Genomic DNA, 16104 nt, shown 5'->3' with positions numbered 1-16104 from the left:
AGTCTAATAAAAGACATTACCTCACCTAGTTTGCCTTTTGAAAGTCTAGAAAGTGCCCAGAACCTAAATAGGATAGACTAGTATGTGCATTTTCCAATCACATTGAAGAACAAAAAGTAAACTACATACATGGTGGTAGTAACAAGGAAACTTTCTTAAATTTTATTTTAAAAATAAAATACATTTTTAACATTGTCCTTTTTTTAAATACATGGAGCTGACTTCTTGACGGTAGTCAAGCTCAGTGAACAGACATAATTTTGTATGCAGGACTTTTAACAGTATCTTCCTTTTGGAGATGCACTGCAAATCTGGTGTCTCAATCTAAATGGAATGATTTTAACCCAAGAGTGTTTTAATTTTGCGACATAGATGGCTGATTTGGCAACTTGCTAGGAGTCTGAAGGTCACAACAAATGTGTAGGAATGTATACCTTTTTTAAAGGAAAGAAACAAATGCTCAGTTGGCTTGGTTAGATGACTAGAAAGTGTGCGTATATGTATGGTATGTGTTTCTTCATAACTTTCTTTAGAAACAAAACAAAAAATAATCCCTGGAAAACATCTTTATCGCCCCAGGCACAAACTGCATTCAGCCTCATTTTGAGCCACTTTGCCATCCGAAGAGTGACCAGTGCAGAGACTAATGAGTTTCAGTAGAAGTTATTATCAACATAAGAAAATTAACTGGCTTTCCTTTTCTTACTGCTTAACAGGCAGTGGTCGCTATGTTCCGGGCTCTTCATCTGGGTCCAATGCTGTACCTGCACCAGATCCATTTACAGGTATTACATAACTTGATTTTGTTCTAATGCCTCTGGCAGGCATCAAAAGGTGGGTTTTTATCAGTTCAGGCCCAACCAATGGCCAACAAAGAGCACTAAGTTTCCACCTATCCCTTTATTTTGGGGGGCCACAATCTTGATCAGATTGACTCCTCTTGACTCAGATTGACCAGACTGACTCCTCTGCTGTGATAATCCACTGTGAGGAGAAGTGATATGAGGCTCCCTCTTCTACCTCACACAGTTCAGTTTGTCCTCTACAGTGTACCACCACTCCAGCTGCAGAGGAAACAAGGTGCTTAACCCTCATATTTGCTAAACTTTTGTTAAATCACTTGGCCAACTAGGGGTTGGGTTTTTTCTGTAGAATTTTACATGTCTTACTACTCTGGTTTTATCTGAGTGAAAACTGTCTTAATGTAAGAGCATAGAACACTTTCAAATTAGCAGGGTCATGACCACAACTGTTGGTGTGGGGATAAGACAATCACTTGGCACTCGAGAAAGATCAGTTTGGCTTGTATTTTTTAATTTCTAGTTTTGTGCTAGAAGAAACAGGACATAGCTAACATACCACAGTGTAGCACAATCCTCAAACTGTGTGACATGCTGAGGATAACTTTTTTATTTAATTAAAAATAACCTTTTTACTTTAAGGAGTATACGGATATTGTGACTGTGTGATATAATTTCATCAATAGCAGAAAAACCTAGTTATCTTTTTACTTGCCTTGCTGTGGTATACATTCATGTAATACCTCATTTGCCATCTTTTAGGTGCCGGTCGCTATGTCCCTGGTTCTGCATCAAATGTGGTAGCTCCTTTGAGTGGGGGAGTTGATCCATTTACTGGTAAGGGCTTCATCTTGCAAATAAATAAGCATTACAAATCTTTCACTCCAGCTTCTCTTTAAACACTAAAAGATTCTGCTTGAGATGAGATTTTTATATTAAATTCAGTTGTTTTCAAAGCTGTAGTAAAAGGAAGCCTGTTCACCCTCTGAAATTTATTGGAAAAATGGAAGAAACTTTTCATCTTTTGTATATCTCTATTCTGTGCTCTGGTGGGAATCCTGCAGTGAAACATCAAAGTATGTGGTGTTTAATCTGCCCTTAAAGGAATATAAGGGTGACTCTATTAGTATGTTAAATAGGTTTCAGATCATAAAGATGGTGTCAGTAGCACCAGCCAGAAAAATTGGTACATCTCTGCCCCGATATAACACGGTCGTGGGGAGCCAAAAATCCCTACCGTGTTATAGGTGAAACGCTGTTATATCAGGGTAGCAGTGGCAGGGCTGCAGCGGTGATTTAAAGGGCCCGGGGCTCCCTGCAGCAGCCAGAGCCCTGGGCCCTTTAAATCGTCAGCGAGACCCGCTGCTACTGCGCTATATGCAAACCTGTGTTATATCAGGTCGCGTTATAGCGGGGTAGAGGTGTATATTCAGTTTTAAATAGCTAAGTGAATTCTACTAATTGAGTTTATTCTTTTCAGATGTAATTCTAGCAAATCGATCACAGGTAATAGGTCAAATCTGATAATTCATTGCTAAGATAGGGGAAATTGCCTTTCCAAAGAAATCTCTCAAATTTCAGTTCCAAATTTAGGTGTAGCCCATGCAGACCACCTAAATCGTTTGCCTCTTTATTGTGAAAATGACACAGTGAAGATAAAGGGTTTTTTTTGTGGATTAAAATTTGGACTGTCCATACTTGTGTGTCAAATATGATATCCACTCTCCAATTCTAAGTATTATTTTGGAGGAGATATGTGGCTAGTGTTACATAGGAAGTCAGACTAGCTGTTCACAATTGTCCCTTCTGATCTTGGAATATTTAAATAAATAGAAAGATTGAACTGAATGATATTTGTTTGGATTACAATGAAATCCTAGTTATGCACTTGCTATTGTGTAGGAAAGCATTTGGAAAAAATCCAGTTATGAATGAATTCTGTTTATAATTATGGCCTTTTGGTTTTGTAACTATTGTAAGTACTAATGACATAACTAGTGATAAATTTCAGGAGGAGCACATATAGAAACATATAGCTAGCAAGTTTAACTTTCTGAAAGGAAGTTACTACTTGTTATCAAACACTATTCTGTTGAATTTCTAATATCTTTACCTTGTGTAGGAAGAGGTGCTTATCAAGCAACCAATGCTAAAGCTGAAAATATTTATTTTCCAAAGAAGGAAGCTGTCACTTTTGACCAGGCCAACCCAACACAAATATTGGGTGAGTTTTTTATTCCTGAATCTAATTTTGATTAAACTAATTCTTCACTCTTTCTCAGCCCCTCCAGGAAGCTTCATTACTTTTTACCACATCTCCGATCTTGTAGTCGTGCACAATTGATATCTTTCAGTCACAGCTCCAAACAGACCTACAATATGGAAGGGTATTTGAAAATCCAGACAGTGGGGGATTGGGATTTCACAAGGGAATAATTTTTCTTTTATATAAAATATCTACTTTGTTCTCCCTGTAATACAAGTGTTGCATGCCCATTCTTGCTCTTTTGGGGGATTTTGCTCACTGAATTCGTGATTCTGAGTGATACAAGGCTTGCTCCCTCTGTTGCGATAAAACTCCACAGTGCTCCCAGCCCTTGCTGGCTTCAGGAGAACATCCTTTGATTTTGAATGTAGAGCCAGGACTTGATAAATTTACCCAATATCCCAGGTAGTCATGTCCCCTGCACTTTCCTAGACCAAGTCCAAAAGGGACATTATACTCATCTAGCCTGACATCCTGCGTAACACACGAAGTAAAACAGTCGTGTACACCAGGAGTTCTCAACCTTTTTCTTTCTGAGGCCCCCCCAATATGCTATAAAAATTCCACGGCTTACCTGTGCAACAACAGCTGGTTTTCTGCATATAAAAGCCAGTGTCAGCATTAGGGAGTAGCAAGCAGGGCAGTTACATGGGGCCCAATGCCACAGGGCCCTCCGCAAAGCTAAATTGCTCAGGCTTTGTCTTCAGCCCCAGGTGATAGGGCTCCAGGCTTCAGCCCCATGCAGTAGGGCTTCAGCAAGTCTAACACTGTCCCTCCTTGGCAGACCCTCTGAAACATGCTCATGGTCCCCCAGTGGGCCTCGGACCCCTGTTTGAGAACAACTGGTGTACAGTATTTAATTGTAATTTACATGAACAAACTTTCCACTGAATTCATGTAAATGTACCTTGCTTTTGTTAGACTTTTCCTTTTCTGCCTTGACTCCACTCTTTCTCTTTGCTGTAATAGATCATAGTGCTTGTTTTCACCGTCACTTTACTTTTCTTACTCTCCCTTGACCCTCCCCACTTATAATTTGCTATTTAGTTCTGTTTCCTTCCCTATGTTTTCTGTATCTCATCTGTCCCCAAAATCTCTTACCCTTCTTTTTTTGTCTGTATTTTCTGTACCTAAGGAGTTCTATAAAACTATACTTGATATAATAGTAATTCAAAATGAGGTGCTATACACGTTTATGGGATGACTTAGTGCTACCTTAAAGAGCTTATGAATGTAAAATCTCTCCTTCCCTCCCACATTTATTCGTCATTTCACTATCACCCTCTCCCCATCTTCCCACTTTATGGGGCTTGAAAATGTACCAAATATCCAATAGCCAGAGGACTGAACTACAATGAAGAGTCCCACTGTCTAGGGCCAACATGCCCACAACCTTACCCCAGCTGCTTCGAAAATGAAGAGTGCTGGGATTACTACGAGGGTGCTGTGCTTTGACCACCTCCTGGTGTTCCCTGTTTTATAATCAGTACTAGAAAATATCTGATCATTGTGAACTCCAAACCCAGACTGCTAGAGGGTAGAGAGCTGTGGCGCTGGAACATTTTTAGTACTGAGGGTGCTGAAAACCAGCCCCCTTAATCCTGTCCGTCCCTCTGTCCCACCCTGAGGCTGGGAGCAGGGCTGTCTCTCTGGGAGCGGGGGACCCAGATGGGATAAGAGGGACGAGGTGTGGGGCCAGAAGCGGAGCCAAGAGCAGAGCCCTGGCTGGGTGTGGGGCCCCGGGCATGGAGGCCTGGGAGTAGGGTTGGGGCTGGCTGCCAGGACCCGAGCCCCAGATGAGATGAGAGGTTGAGGAGCAGAGTGCAGGCAGAGGGCCAGGAGCAGGGCATAGGCATAGGAAACAACCCCAGTTTTATGCATGGAACCAATGGCTGGGGAGTGGGATGCGGGGCCAGCTGCCCTGCATAAAACCTGAGGATGCTACAGTACCGTCCGCAGCACCACTTCACGTGCCTATGGTAAAGAGAACACATTCTTCCTCTAACTCTATAAGCTGCTGGTTGCTTGAGTGTAGTGGTGGTCTCTGCTAATCCCATGCCTTCATTTGTGGGGAGTTCTCTTTAGTAAATAGCTCCAGTCCTGCCTCTGCTATTACTCCTAGATTTTTCCCTATATAATGGAGAATGAAATTGACTAATTTTAACTTGTTTAACTGCTGCCCATACGGTTTCCAGTAATAGCTGTGAGAACTGAAATTTGTATCCACAAGGGCTAGAATTATTATTATTATTGTTTTTTAAATATAAGCTTAGATTCTGCAAACATTGATGTCATTCACCCAGGAAAGTTTTTCCTACTAGCCCTATGTGAGTGAATTGTTCAAATGATAAGATTATGGAACTCCAGGGGCTAGAACCCCCAACTACAAATTTAATATAGGATTTTTTTCAAGATAGACCATCAACCCATCCTTCCAGGACTTCCCATTGATTGTCTGCTACGAATTTGACAAGAAAGGGTAGCAGGAATTGAAGTGGTACTCCTGCTTGTACTTTTCTATAGAATTGGAATTTGTGACCTTTGGTAGGCGTATATGCATCAGTGGATCAACTTTGTGGCAAACTGTAAAATTTTGGAATATATTATATATAATAAACATTTTGTCCTTAAATTAGCATAGTTGAAACTAATTTTAGTTTCAAAGGCTTTTTGAATCATAAGGTGACTACATGTTCCTTGGCACTTAGCAAGCAAGTATGCATATTTAGATGATTTCAATAATTTCTGAGCACGTCTTGACTCATCTTAACTTTGAATTACCCAGCCTTCCCATACCTTAGCTACCCTGATAATCAAAAGGTAAGGGAGGGAGTCGGGGGATCAGCTATAAACACTCAAAATCAATTTGTTGTGATATGATCCTTTACCACCTTCAGCTGACATATTTCAGTACCTTATAGATGTGAGTTCAAAATCTCCCCCCCCCCATTTTAAAACACTTTATTTACTTTTGAAAATTTGCAGCAGTGTTACTTACTTCTGTAACCAGCTTTCTTGAACATTCTTGAGTGTGTAATGTCAAGTCTCCTAATGAGAAGTGCAAAATGATAAAATATGAACTAATATTATTGATGTGTTTTTATAACTTAAGTTTAGGAAGTCCAGACTTCTCTGGGACAAGAGTTTTCTAGAGATACTGTGGATCATGGAATGTTGTGACTAGAGCAGGGAATCAAGGATCCAGATTTTGGGATTGTACCTCAGCTTTGCTGGGTGATTGTGGAAATGACGATCATGAAAAATAGCCACTTGTGAAAAACTGAATTTGAAAGGTTGTGAAGTCAAGCAAAATAACAATTTCTGTTCAAAAATCTACAGAACAAAAGTTGTGAAAATAGTGGGGGCTCGATGTTTCTAAAATGCTTTGAGATTCTCTGGAAAGTGCTTTGCATGTATTTTTCAGGTGGTGAAAATCTACTGGCACAGACTAACCTTTTGGGGTTTTTTGGTTGCACAGGTAAACTAAAGGAACTTAATGGAAGCGCACCTGAAGAACAAAAGCTAACTGAAGATGATTTGATACTCCTAGAAAAGTTACTCTTTGTAACATGTAATACCTCTTTAGAAACACCAACAGCACAACAACTTCAAACTTTGTGGAAAGCCATTAACTGGCCAGAAGGTAAGAAATAAACACATTATATGGATGGGCAGGAGATAATTGGGAAGCTCCTCTTCATCTATCCCTTCCTTTGAGTTATTCCTCCACAGTTTATCTGTTCCCTCCAAATATTCAGCCATAGTTATTTGAGGAAGGGAAGTAATTAACTTTGCATTATGGTGCCTTAAATTTTTCATGATTGTTTCACTTAAAAGCATGTCATTCTGCCATTGTTTAAACCCAGATGTTCAAAGCTACTCTGTAAACCTCCAGAACTGCACTGAATGCATCTTAGGAGCTCATTGGACTAAGCTGAAACTGGCCAACTGGAAGTGAATAGGTGTACCAATATTTGAGTTGGTCCTCAGCCTGTAGCGGTGCATGGGATTCTTCTATCCTAAGTGCAGGACTCTGCACTTGTCCATGTTGAACCTTACTAGATTTCTTTTGGCCAATCCTCCAATTTGTCTAGGTCACTCTGGACCCTATCCCTATCCTCCATTATATCTACCTCTCCCACCATCTTAGTATCATCCACGAACTTGCTGAGGGTGCAATCCATCCCATTACCCAGATCATTAATGAAGATGTTGAACAAAACCGGAGCCAGGACTGACCCCTGGGGCACTCCGTTTGATACTGGCTGCCAACTAGACATGAAGCTGTTGATCACTACCCATTGAGCCTAACGATGTAGCCAGCTTTCTGTCCACCTTATAGTCCATTCATCCAATCCGTACTACTTTAACTTGCTGGCAAGAATACTGTGAGAGACCATATCAAAAGCTTTGCTAAAATCAAGGTATATCATGTCCACTGCTTTCCTCATATCCACAGAGCTATGATGAGATAACTGGAAGGCAGTCAGGTTGGTCAGGCATGACTTGCCCTTGGTGAATCCATGTTGACTGTTTCTGATCATCTTCCTCTCTTCCAAGTGTAGTTCCCCAGATTCTCCTTCCCTTTTTTAAAGATGGGCACTATATTTGTCTTTCTCCAATCGTCCGGGACCTCCCCCGATCGCCACGAGTTTTCAAAGATAAAGGCCAATGGCTCCACAGACACATCAGCCAACTCCCTCAACACCCTCAGATGCATTGCATCCAGCCCCATGGACTTGTGCATGTCTAGCTTTCTAAATTGTCCTTAGCCTGTTCTTTCACCACTGAGGGCTGCTCACCTCCTGCCCATACTGTGCTTCCCAGTGCAGCAGTCTGGGAGCTGACCTTGTCTCTGAAGACCGAGGCAGAAAAAGCATTGAGTACTTCAGCTTTTTCCACATCATCTGTTACTAGCTTGCCTCCCCCATTCAGCAAATGTCCCACACTTTCCCTGACCACCTTCTTGTTGCTAACATACCTGTAGAAACCCTTCTTGTTACCCTTCACATCCCTTGCAAGCTGCAACTCCAATTGTGCTTTGGCCTTCCTGATTACACCCCTGCATGCTCGAGTAATATTGTTATACTCCCCCCTAATCATCTGTCCCAAGTTTCCACTTCTTATAAGCTTCCTTTTTGTGTTTAAGCTCACCGAAGATTTTTCTGTTAAGCCAAGCTGGTCATCCGCTATATTTGCTATTCTTTCTACACATCAGGAGGGTTTGTTCCTGTGTCCATAATAAGGCTTCTTTAAAATACAGCCAGCTCTCCTGGACTCCTCCCCCAGCTCATTTTAGCCTCCCAGGGGATCCTGCCCATCAGTTCCCTGAAGGAGTCCAAGTCTGCTTTTCTGAAGTCCAGAGTCTCTATTCTGGTGCTCTTCTTTCTTCCTTTTGTCAGGATCCTGAAGTCGACCATCTCATGGTCATTGCTGCCCAGGTTGCCACCCACTTCTTCACCAATTCTTCCCTGTTTGTGAGCAGCAGGTCAAGAGTAGCACGGCCCCTAGTTGGTGCCTCCAGCCCTTGCCCCAGGAAGTTGTCCCCAACACTCCATAAAGTTACTGGATTATCTGTACACTGCTGTATTGCTCTCCCAGCAGATGTCAGGGTGATTGAAGTCCCCCTGAGAACCAGGGCCTGTGATCTGGAAACTTCTCTTGTCCGAAGAATTGTCTGCCTCCACCTCCTTGTTGTGGTGCGTGTCTGTTATAGATCACCAGACATCACTCTTGTTGCTTTCGCCTTTAAACTTAATCCAAAGACTCAACAGCCTTTTCTCCAGATTCTTGCTGGAGCTCCGAGCAATCATACTGCTCTTTTACATACAGTGCAACTCCTCCCCTTTTTCTCCCTTGTTTGTCTTTCCTGAACAGTTTATACCCATCCATAACAGTGCTCCAGTCATGTGAATTACCCCACCAAGTCTCTGTCCTTCCAGTCACATCATAGTTCCTTGACTGTGCCAGAACTTCCAATTCTTCCTGCTTGTTTCACGGGCTTCTTGCATTCGTGTACAGGCACCTAAGATAACTAGCCGATTGCCCTACTTTCTCAGTGTGAATCAGGAGGCCTCCCGTTGCACCCTCCTCCTTGTGTTTCCTCCCGGGATCCCTGCTTACCTCAGTGCTTAGGTCTCCATCCCCTAGTGAACCTAGTTTAAAGCCCTCCTCGCTAGATTAGCAAGTCTGCCTGTGAAGATGCTCTTCCCTCTCTTCGTTAGGTGGATCTCATCTTTTCCTAGCAATTCTTCCTGGAACAACATTCCATGGTCAAAGAATCAAAGAATCTCCAACACCACTTGCGTAACCACGCATTTTCTTCCACAATACAATGATCCCTACCTGGGCCTTTTCCGTCAACGGGGAAGATGAACGAGAACACTACCTGTGCCTCAAACTCCTTTATCCTTCTTCTCAGAGCCACATAGTCTGCAGTGACCCCCTCAAGGTCATTCTTGGCAGTATCATTGGGACCCAAGTGGAGAAGTGGGAAGGGGTAGCAGTCCGAGGACTTGATCAGTCTTGGCAGACGCTCCGTCACATCCTGAATTCTAGCTCTGGGCAAGCAGCACACTTCCTGAGTTTCCTGGTCTGGACGGAAGATGGATAACTCCATCCCCCTTAGGAGGGAGTCCCCAACCACTACCACCACCTGTTTCTTCCTCTTGGGAATGGTGGTCGTGGCACTCCCCATCCCTAGGACAATGCAACCCATGCTTTCCGGTCGATGGGGTCTCCTTCTGATCCCTTCCCTGAGATGACTCTTCCAAACCATTCTTTGCCATAGTATCTGTGCAGAGAACCTGAAAATGGTTTTTTTTCTTCTATCTGCACTGGGGGTACATGGGTTCTCCTTCTTCTTCTTCTGGAAGTCACATGCTGCCAATTTTCTTCCCCGTTCTGCACTGCCATTTCAGATTCCTCAGCATGCTGTGCCTGCAGTACCAAACACTGACTTCTATACAGAAAGTCTTCATCTCTGATGCAACGTGGGGTTGATACTTGGGTCTGTAGACCTTTAACCTTCTCTTCCAATACGGAGACAAGCTTGTACTTATACAGACAGTCATTTCTATCCTCTGGAAGAAAGACAAACATGGCACATCCTCTGCAGGTCACAACAGCTGATCGCTCACTATCCATATTGTCTTCCTTCTAACAGCCTCTTCAGATGTTGTATTTACTGCTCACAGAAGCCTGAAAGGCAAAAACTCTGTGGGAAATCTCCCTAGGCAAACTGCCTCTGTTTGCTTCTCCTTTGTTCACAGCTCATTCGGTTCCCAATTGGCTGCTTTTCTATAAGGCTGCTGGCTCAAAGCCTTCCCTCCAATCAACCACTCAAGGCCCACCTGGAACAAATCACTCCCAATTCACACTTTTCAAACAAACAAGCACATGGTCAAACAGTGCCTGCAACTAGTACCAGTCAAACAAATGGGCACAGCAGACAGACACTCGGATATTCACCGCACCAGCTCACAACACAGCCCCCCTAATGCAGCACTCACCGTAGTGGAGAGTGGCTCTTTAGTCAGGTTGAGATTTATAGCCTGTGTGAATCAATTGGGTGCACTGTGTATGCTGAACTCAGAGGAAACTGAATTTAAAATTTAACCTTATATCAAGCCAATGCTAACATGATGTTTTAAGTAGAAAACTAACTTTTTAAAACAATTAAATCACATTTAAGAGATTTAATATGAATTTGTTTACGTTAGGTAAATCATTCATAACAGTTGTGAAACACAGCAGTTAACTATACTATAGTCTATAGAGATGTGGGAGATCAGTGCTGACACCTACATGTTTCTAGTGCTTTTACAGGTGTACAGTCTCTTCATTCCAAAGAGCCTGTATGCCTGTAAGAACAGCTGCATGTGAGGAGGAGGACCAGGTGCAGCTGATGGTTTAAAAAAAGTAAATAAATAAAAAAAGAGCCCTGCTGCTAAAAAGGTAAAGAACAGGATCCATCAGTGGGATTGGAGCTGTCAGCCACCAGAGAGGGAAGAATGTCCAGGGGAAGATGAATCTGGGCAGCATATCCAGGAAATTAACTGCCTGGACTACTTAGCACTTTAGACATCTTGTTCAGGGGTGTGTGGGTGCAGGGAAGTGTCTAGGGGAGAACAGGAGATTTTTGGGGCAGGAAAGCATGTATAGGAGAGAAAAAGGAACAGAATAGATGTTTTCAGGAATTTTAAAATGAAGATCAGTAGCTCACAGCACAATGAAAGGGACTGTGCCAACTTAAAAATCACATTTCTGCCTGAAATCTTTCACTAACTGTTACAAATAACACCCAAGATTATCCTAACAGCCTACTGGGGGTGGAGGGGGAAGAGGAATGTCCTTTTAAAGTTGTATATTTGTCTGCCATTTGTATATAGCCTGTTTTGGTAGTGTCAGTTTCTCTTGTTCAATGTTTGCTGTTTTTGTTTTTTGTTTAAGTAGTTCTATAGCCACAAATATTTGTGTATGAGCTAGGAGGCAGATGTAGTACCTGAAACTATTCATATTTTAAGCTTACTTTAGAAATGCAGACTAGGTTTCAAGTTGATGGCATCCTTTCCATTTTTTTTTAAATTTGGATAAAAAACATATTGTAGTGTGGGCATCTGAAAATACATTAAATATTTTCCTTTTCCACGTAGACAGTTGCTGTAGTGGTCACAAAGACATTATGAGATCTGGAATGGGAGGTTGCCCATGATATGCTTGCTATTTAGATGTGGGCTACATTGAAAAAGTTAACACCTGTGAAGCAGCCGTGTTGCATGTGAAGTATCTGTCTTCTCAATGTTGTCACACTGAATTCTTTGGACAGGATAGTTTACAAGTGTCTTGGAAGCACTCTGACTGTATCTGAAGTTAATACTCATGGCAGCAAAGTTTCTCTGGTAGACATCTGAAACTTTTTGTACAATTGGGGCTGTGTACACAATTTTGGTTTTGATATGAATTTCTGCATATTTGAGTACTTGTGGTTTAGGCACTTGGGGTCTATCTGAATCTTAACTGTTCTCTGTATGTTCCTTTTGTAGTACTCATTTCAAAAGCAGGCGTACAGATCTGCGCATATAAGGAAAGCTCTCCAGAGTTCTTACAGACAATGCAATATCTGTGTAATGCATTAAAATATTTTTCTTGTCTCTTAGATATTGTCTTTCCAGCATTAGACATTCTTCGACTATCTATCAGGCATCCCAGCGTGAATGAGAATTTCTGCAGTGAAAAGGATAGCATACGATTCAGCAGCCATCTCCTAAAATATCTGAGTCGTAACGGAAAGCAGGCAAACCAGTTACTGGCACTTAGAACTCTTTGCAATTGTTTTGTCAGCCAGGCAGGCCAGAGGCTCATGATGTCACAGAGGGACACAATAATGTCACATGCAATAGAACTGAAATTGGGCGGCAATAAGAACATTCACATCGCACTGGCCACATTGACATTGAACTATGCTGTTTGGTTACATAAAGTTAATAACATTGAGGGAAAAGCTCAGTGTTTGTCAGTAATCAGCATAGTCATAGAAGTTGTTCAAGACCTTGAAGCCATTTTTAGACTGCTTGTGGCTCTTGGGACGCTAATCAGTGACGATACAAATGCTGTGCAATTAGCCAAGTCTCTAGGAGTTGACTCTCAAATTAAAAAATATGCCTCTGTATCAGAACCAGCTAAAGTAAGTGAATGCTGTAGGTTTGTCCTCAATCTGCTGTAACTTTTTTTAGCACTTGGGCAACTAGGAATATGTAGTGAAATTTTTTTTTTTCATATTTTACATGACTGAATATAACTGAAAAAGTACTGTGGGAGAATTACAAATTGGATGAAGATCTAACTGGTCATGAGTGGAAAAACCTAATAAAAACTTTTTGCACTGATTGTAAATTATGTTTTACTGTCTGGGATACATGAGACGCTGGTATGAACTATACTGTCTTGAGTGATGAGCTCATTAAATTTGTCAAGCTAAACAGGGTCAAATCAGGTCAGTACTTGGAAGGAAAACGTAGGAAGGAAAAAAACAAGGAAACGTTGATTCAGTATGTGTCAGTCTCTTTAGAATCAGCACTGAAAATAGTACTTCAGCATGATACTGGGAAGCATTGTGCCTGTTGTTGGTGCTGTTTGCCAACAGACACAAAACCTAAGATTCTGATTATATGTGACTGTTAAAGATTCGATGGTACTTGTCAGAGTTGAGGTCTGAACTTGGCCAGAATCCTGAGATTAACTTTAATTGCATTCTGCCTACTTAAATTTCCCTTGTAGTTTTCTTCACTTCCTTCAACTGTTGAATGTGGTGTTGCTGTACATGGTTAAAAACTGTAGCACGTTAACCCCAGTGAGGTGAAGGGGGGAAGCTCTTTGGGGGCTGCAAATGTCTGTAAATGACATTTGAGCTTACTGTGAGTGATTTGGTGATATGAGAGACCACCTTCATGTTATGTTTGTGTAACAGTTTAAATCCCTGATGCTACGAAGGCTTACGTGTGCTTAATTCTGTGCTCAGGAATAGCTCCACTGACTACCTGTGCATAAAGTTCAGCAGTATGTCTTTCTAGGATCAGAAGTCTGTGAAGCTCTGTGGAATCCTTCAGAATGAAAGACGCTATATTCATTATAAGAGTGCAGTATAAAATAGCAAATGATATACCCAGACTTTAAGGTGGAGTGATGCAATTAAAAATAAAAACGGCGGGGGAATTGGGCTCTGCTTCTTGTCCTGCCTGCATAGTTCTCTGTTCCAAGGACTGGGAAGCACTACTCATAAGGTCTGCAGAGCAGGCTCCTTGGCCACTTCAAATGCTGCTTCCCTGTCCTGGTACTGAGCCGAAGATGTTGGGTCCTCAACATTCTGCTGAATTTTTCAGATTCCTAAATGAGTTTAGGAGCCTTGCTCAAAATCTTTTACTGAAAATCTTTGCCCTAGGCTCTTCCCTTTGTGTTTCATCTGTCCTGGGTCAAAATCAGTGAGAGGGGTTGTCCAGGCATCAGAACACTGTTATGGACAACAGATTAGCCTTTCACTGTTTCATTGCGTAAAGGAAATTGTCTTGAGAAATTGCCCTCAAGGAACGCAGGGAGCAAGAACAGCTTTCTTAAACTGGGGTTTTCAAAGAGCTTCAGAGTTTAAGTGCCCAGATACCATTGAATTTCCGTAGGATTTGGTTGCCTCCCACCAGTTCTTTTTTGAAAATCCTAACTTTAAACTTTAAGCTCTTCAGGACAGACTCTCTTCCTGTGTTTGAGCACAGCATTTGTAGAATTGAGTAGACGGAGAGGGATAAGGATTATAGAAAAAGCCCTGGTGTCTGTTTTAGGTATTTTATATGGTCCCCATTACAGCATTTTCTGATGATAATATTAAAGACTGTGTGGCAATCTTCACACCACCACTTGTATTAGGGCACTGTTGTTATCCCTATTTTACAGATGGGAAACTCGGGTACAGAGAAGACACATGACTTGTCCAAGCTCTCAGAAAGTCTGTGGTAGAGCATGAAAGCGAACACAGGTCTCCTAAATCCTAGGCTAGTGCCCTAACCACTGGACCTTCTTCCTCTGCTGCAGCTGTGCTCCCAGTTGGTTTGGGTCCAGCAGCAGTGAGTTGCTAGCTGACTTCATATAAGACCTTAGGAAAGTCACTTATGCCCAGATCCTCAGGTATTTAGGTGCCTAGTGCCCATGATTTCAGTAGGAGCTAGGTGCTTAAATACCTTTGACGATCTGGGCCCTAACCTCTCTCTCGCTTTCTCTGTATGTAAAATAGGGATAATGGTATCCTCTGAGATCTTAAAATGAAAAGGGGTTATATAGAGCTAAGTATTATGAGATAACGAAGAGTCCTTGTGGCACCTTAGAGCCTAACAAATTTATTTGGGCATAAGCTTTCGTAGGCTATAACCCACTTCATCAGATGCATGGAGTGAAAATACAGTAGGCAGCTATAAATATACAGCACCATGAAAAGATGGGAGTTGCCTTATCAAGTGTGGGGGTCAGTGCTAACAAGGCCAGTTCAGTCAAGGTGGATGTGGCCTATTCCCAGCACTTGCCAAGAAGTTGCTGGAAAAGTCTGTTTGGGACTGGGCCACATCCACCCTCTTTGAATTGGCCTCGTTAGCACTACAAAAAGTAATTTCTCCTCTGTTGATATTCACCCCTTCTTGTCAACTGGTGGGAATGGGCCACATCCACCCTGATTGAATTGGCCTAGTGAGCATTGACATCCCCCCCCCCTACACACACACACACTTGGTAAGGCAACTCCCCTCTTTTCATGTGCTGTATATTTATACCTGCCTACTGTATTTTCACTCCATGCATCTGATGAAGTGGGCTGTAGCCCACATAAGCTCATGCCCAAATAAATTTGTTAGGCTCTAAGGTGCCACAAGGAGTCCTCATTGTTTTTGCTGATACAGACTAACACGGCTAACGCTCTGAAACCTGTTAGAGACAGTTGACTCTCATCTATGCCAATCTCAATCAGATGCCGGATAAAGCAGTCAGTCATGCTGTTTATGTTGAAAGAGAGGGAAATCTAAACTTAGAGATAAACCTTGATGGGAACTTTGCAGTGTTACCCTATAGAATCCCTTTTCATAATAGAATAATTGTACAGGTGCTATCTCTTCTATAAATCATAATAATTTGATACAGTAATCTGTAATGATCTCTCTTGTAAACATTTTGAACAGTCGACTGCATCTTGGCTTCAACTGCACTGAGCCTCACTAAATGTCACCAGGCCTCTCTCTTTGTTAGTGTCGTCTCATCAACTCAGGCACTGACTCAGTCAAGACAGCTTCATCCTATATATTGCTGCCCAGCACCTGGGGTTGGAACTCGGACCATGCGCTCCCTTGCCCTGGAGCCGTGTGCCCCTGCGCCGTGGCCGGGACCACATGTTCCCCTGCCCGCAGCTGGGCCTGGAGCTGGGGCCGCGTGCCCCTGCATCGTGGCCGGGACCACGTGCTCCTCTGCCCTGCAGCTGGGTCAGGAGCCGGGGCCACGTGTCCCTGCCCC

At 42.4% G+C, this 16104-nt stretch overlaps 1 protein-coding gene across 1 annotated transcript in view; it reads left to right on the top strand.

The window, feature by feature from the left end:
- PLAA (phospholipase A2 activating protein) overlaps window positions 1–12954 on the top strand; it is a 28153-nt gene extending 15199 nt beyond the window's left edge. Inside the window, 5 exon segments of the mRNA XM_050943069.1 lie at window positions 717–785; window positions 1563–1637; window positions 2923–3024; window positions 6545–6709; window positions 12225–12954. Of these exon segments, the coding sequence (XP_050799026.1) occupies window positions 717–785; window positions 1563–1637; window positions 2923–3024; window positions 6545–6709; window positions 12225–12790 (977 nt within the window). The 3' untranslated portion in view covers window positions 12791–12954.
- The last annotated feature ends 3150 nt before the right edge of the window (window positions 12955–16104 follow it).

This window comes from Gopherus flavomarginatus, chromosome 3 (genome assembly GCF_025201925.1).
Source record: "Gopherus flavomarginatus isolate rGopFla2 chromosome 3, rGopFla2.mat.asm, whole genome shotgun sequence".
Lineage (NCBI taxonomy): Eukaryota > Metazoa > Chordata > Testudines > Testudinidae > Gopherus > Gopherus flavomarginatus.
Note: the sequence above shows the minus strand (reverse complement) of the source record. Positions and strands in the feature narration are given on the sequence as shown.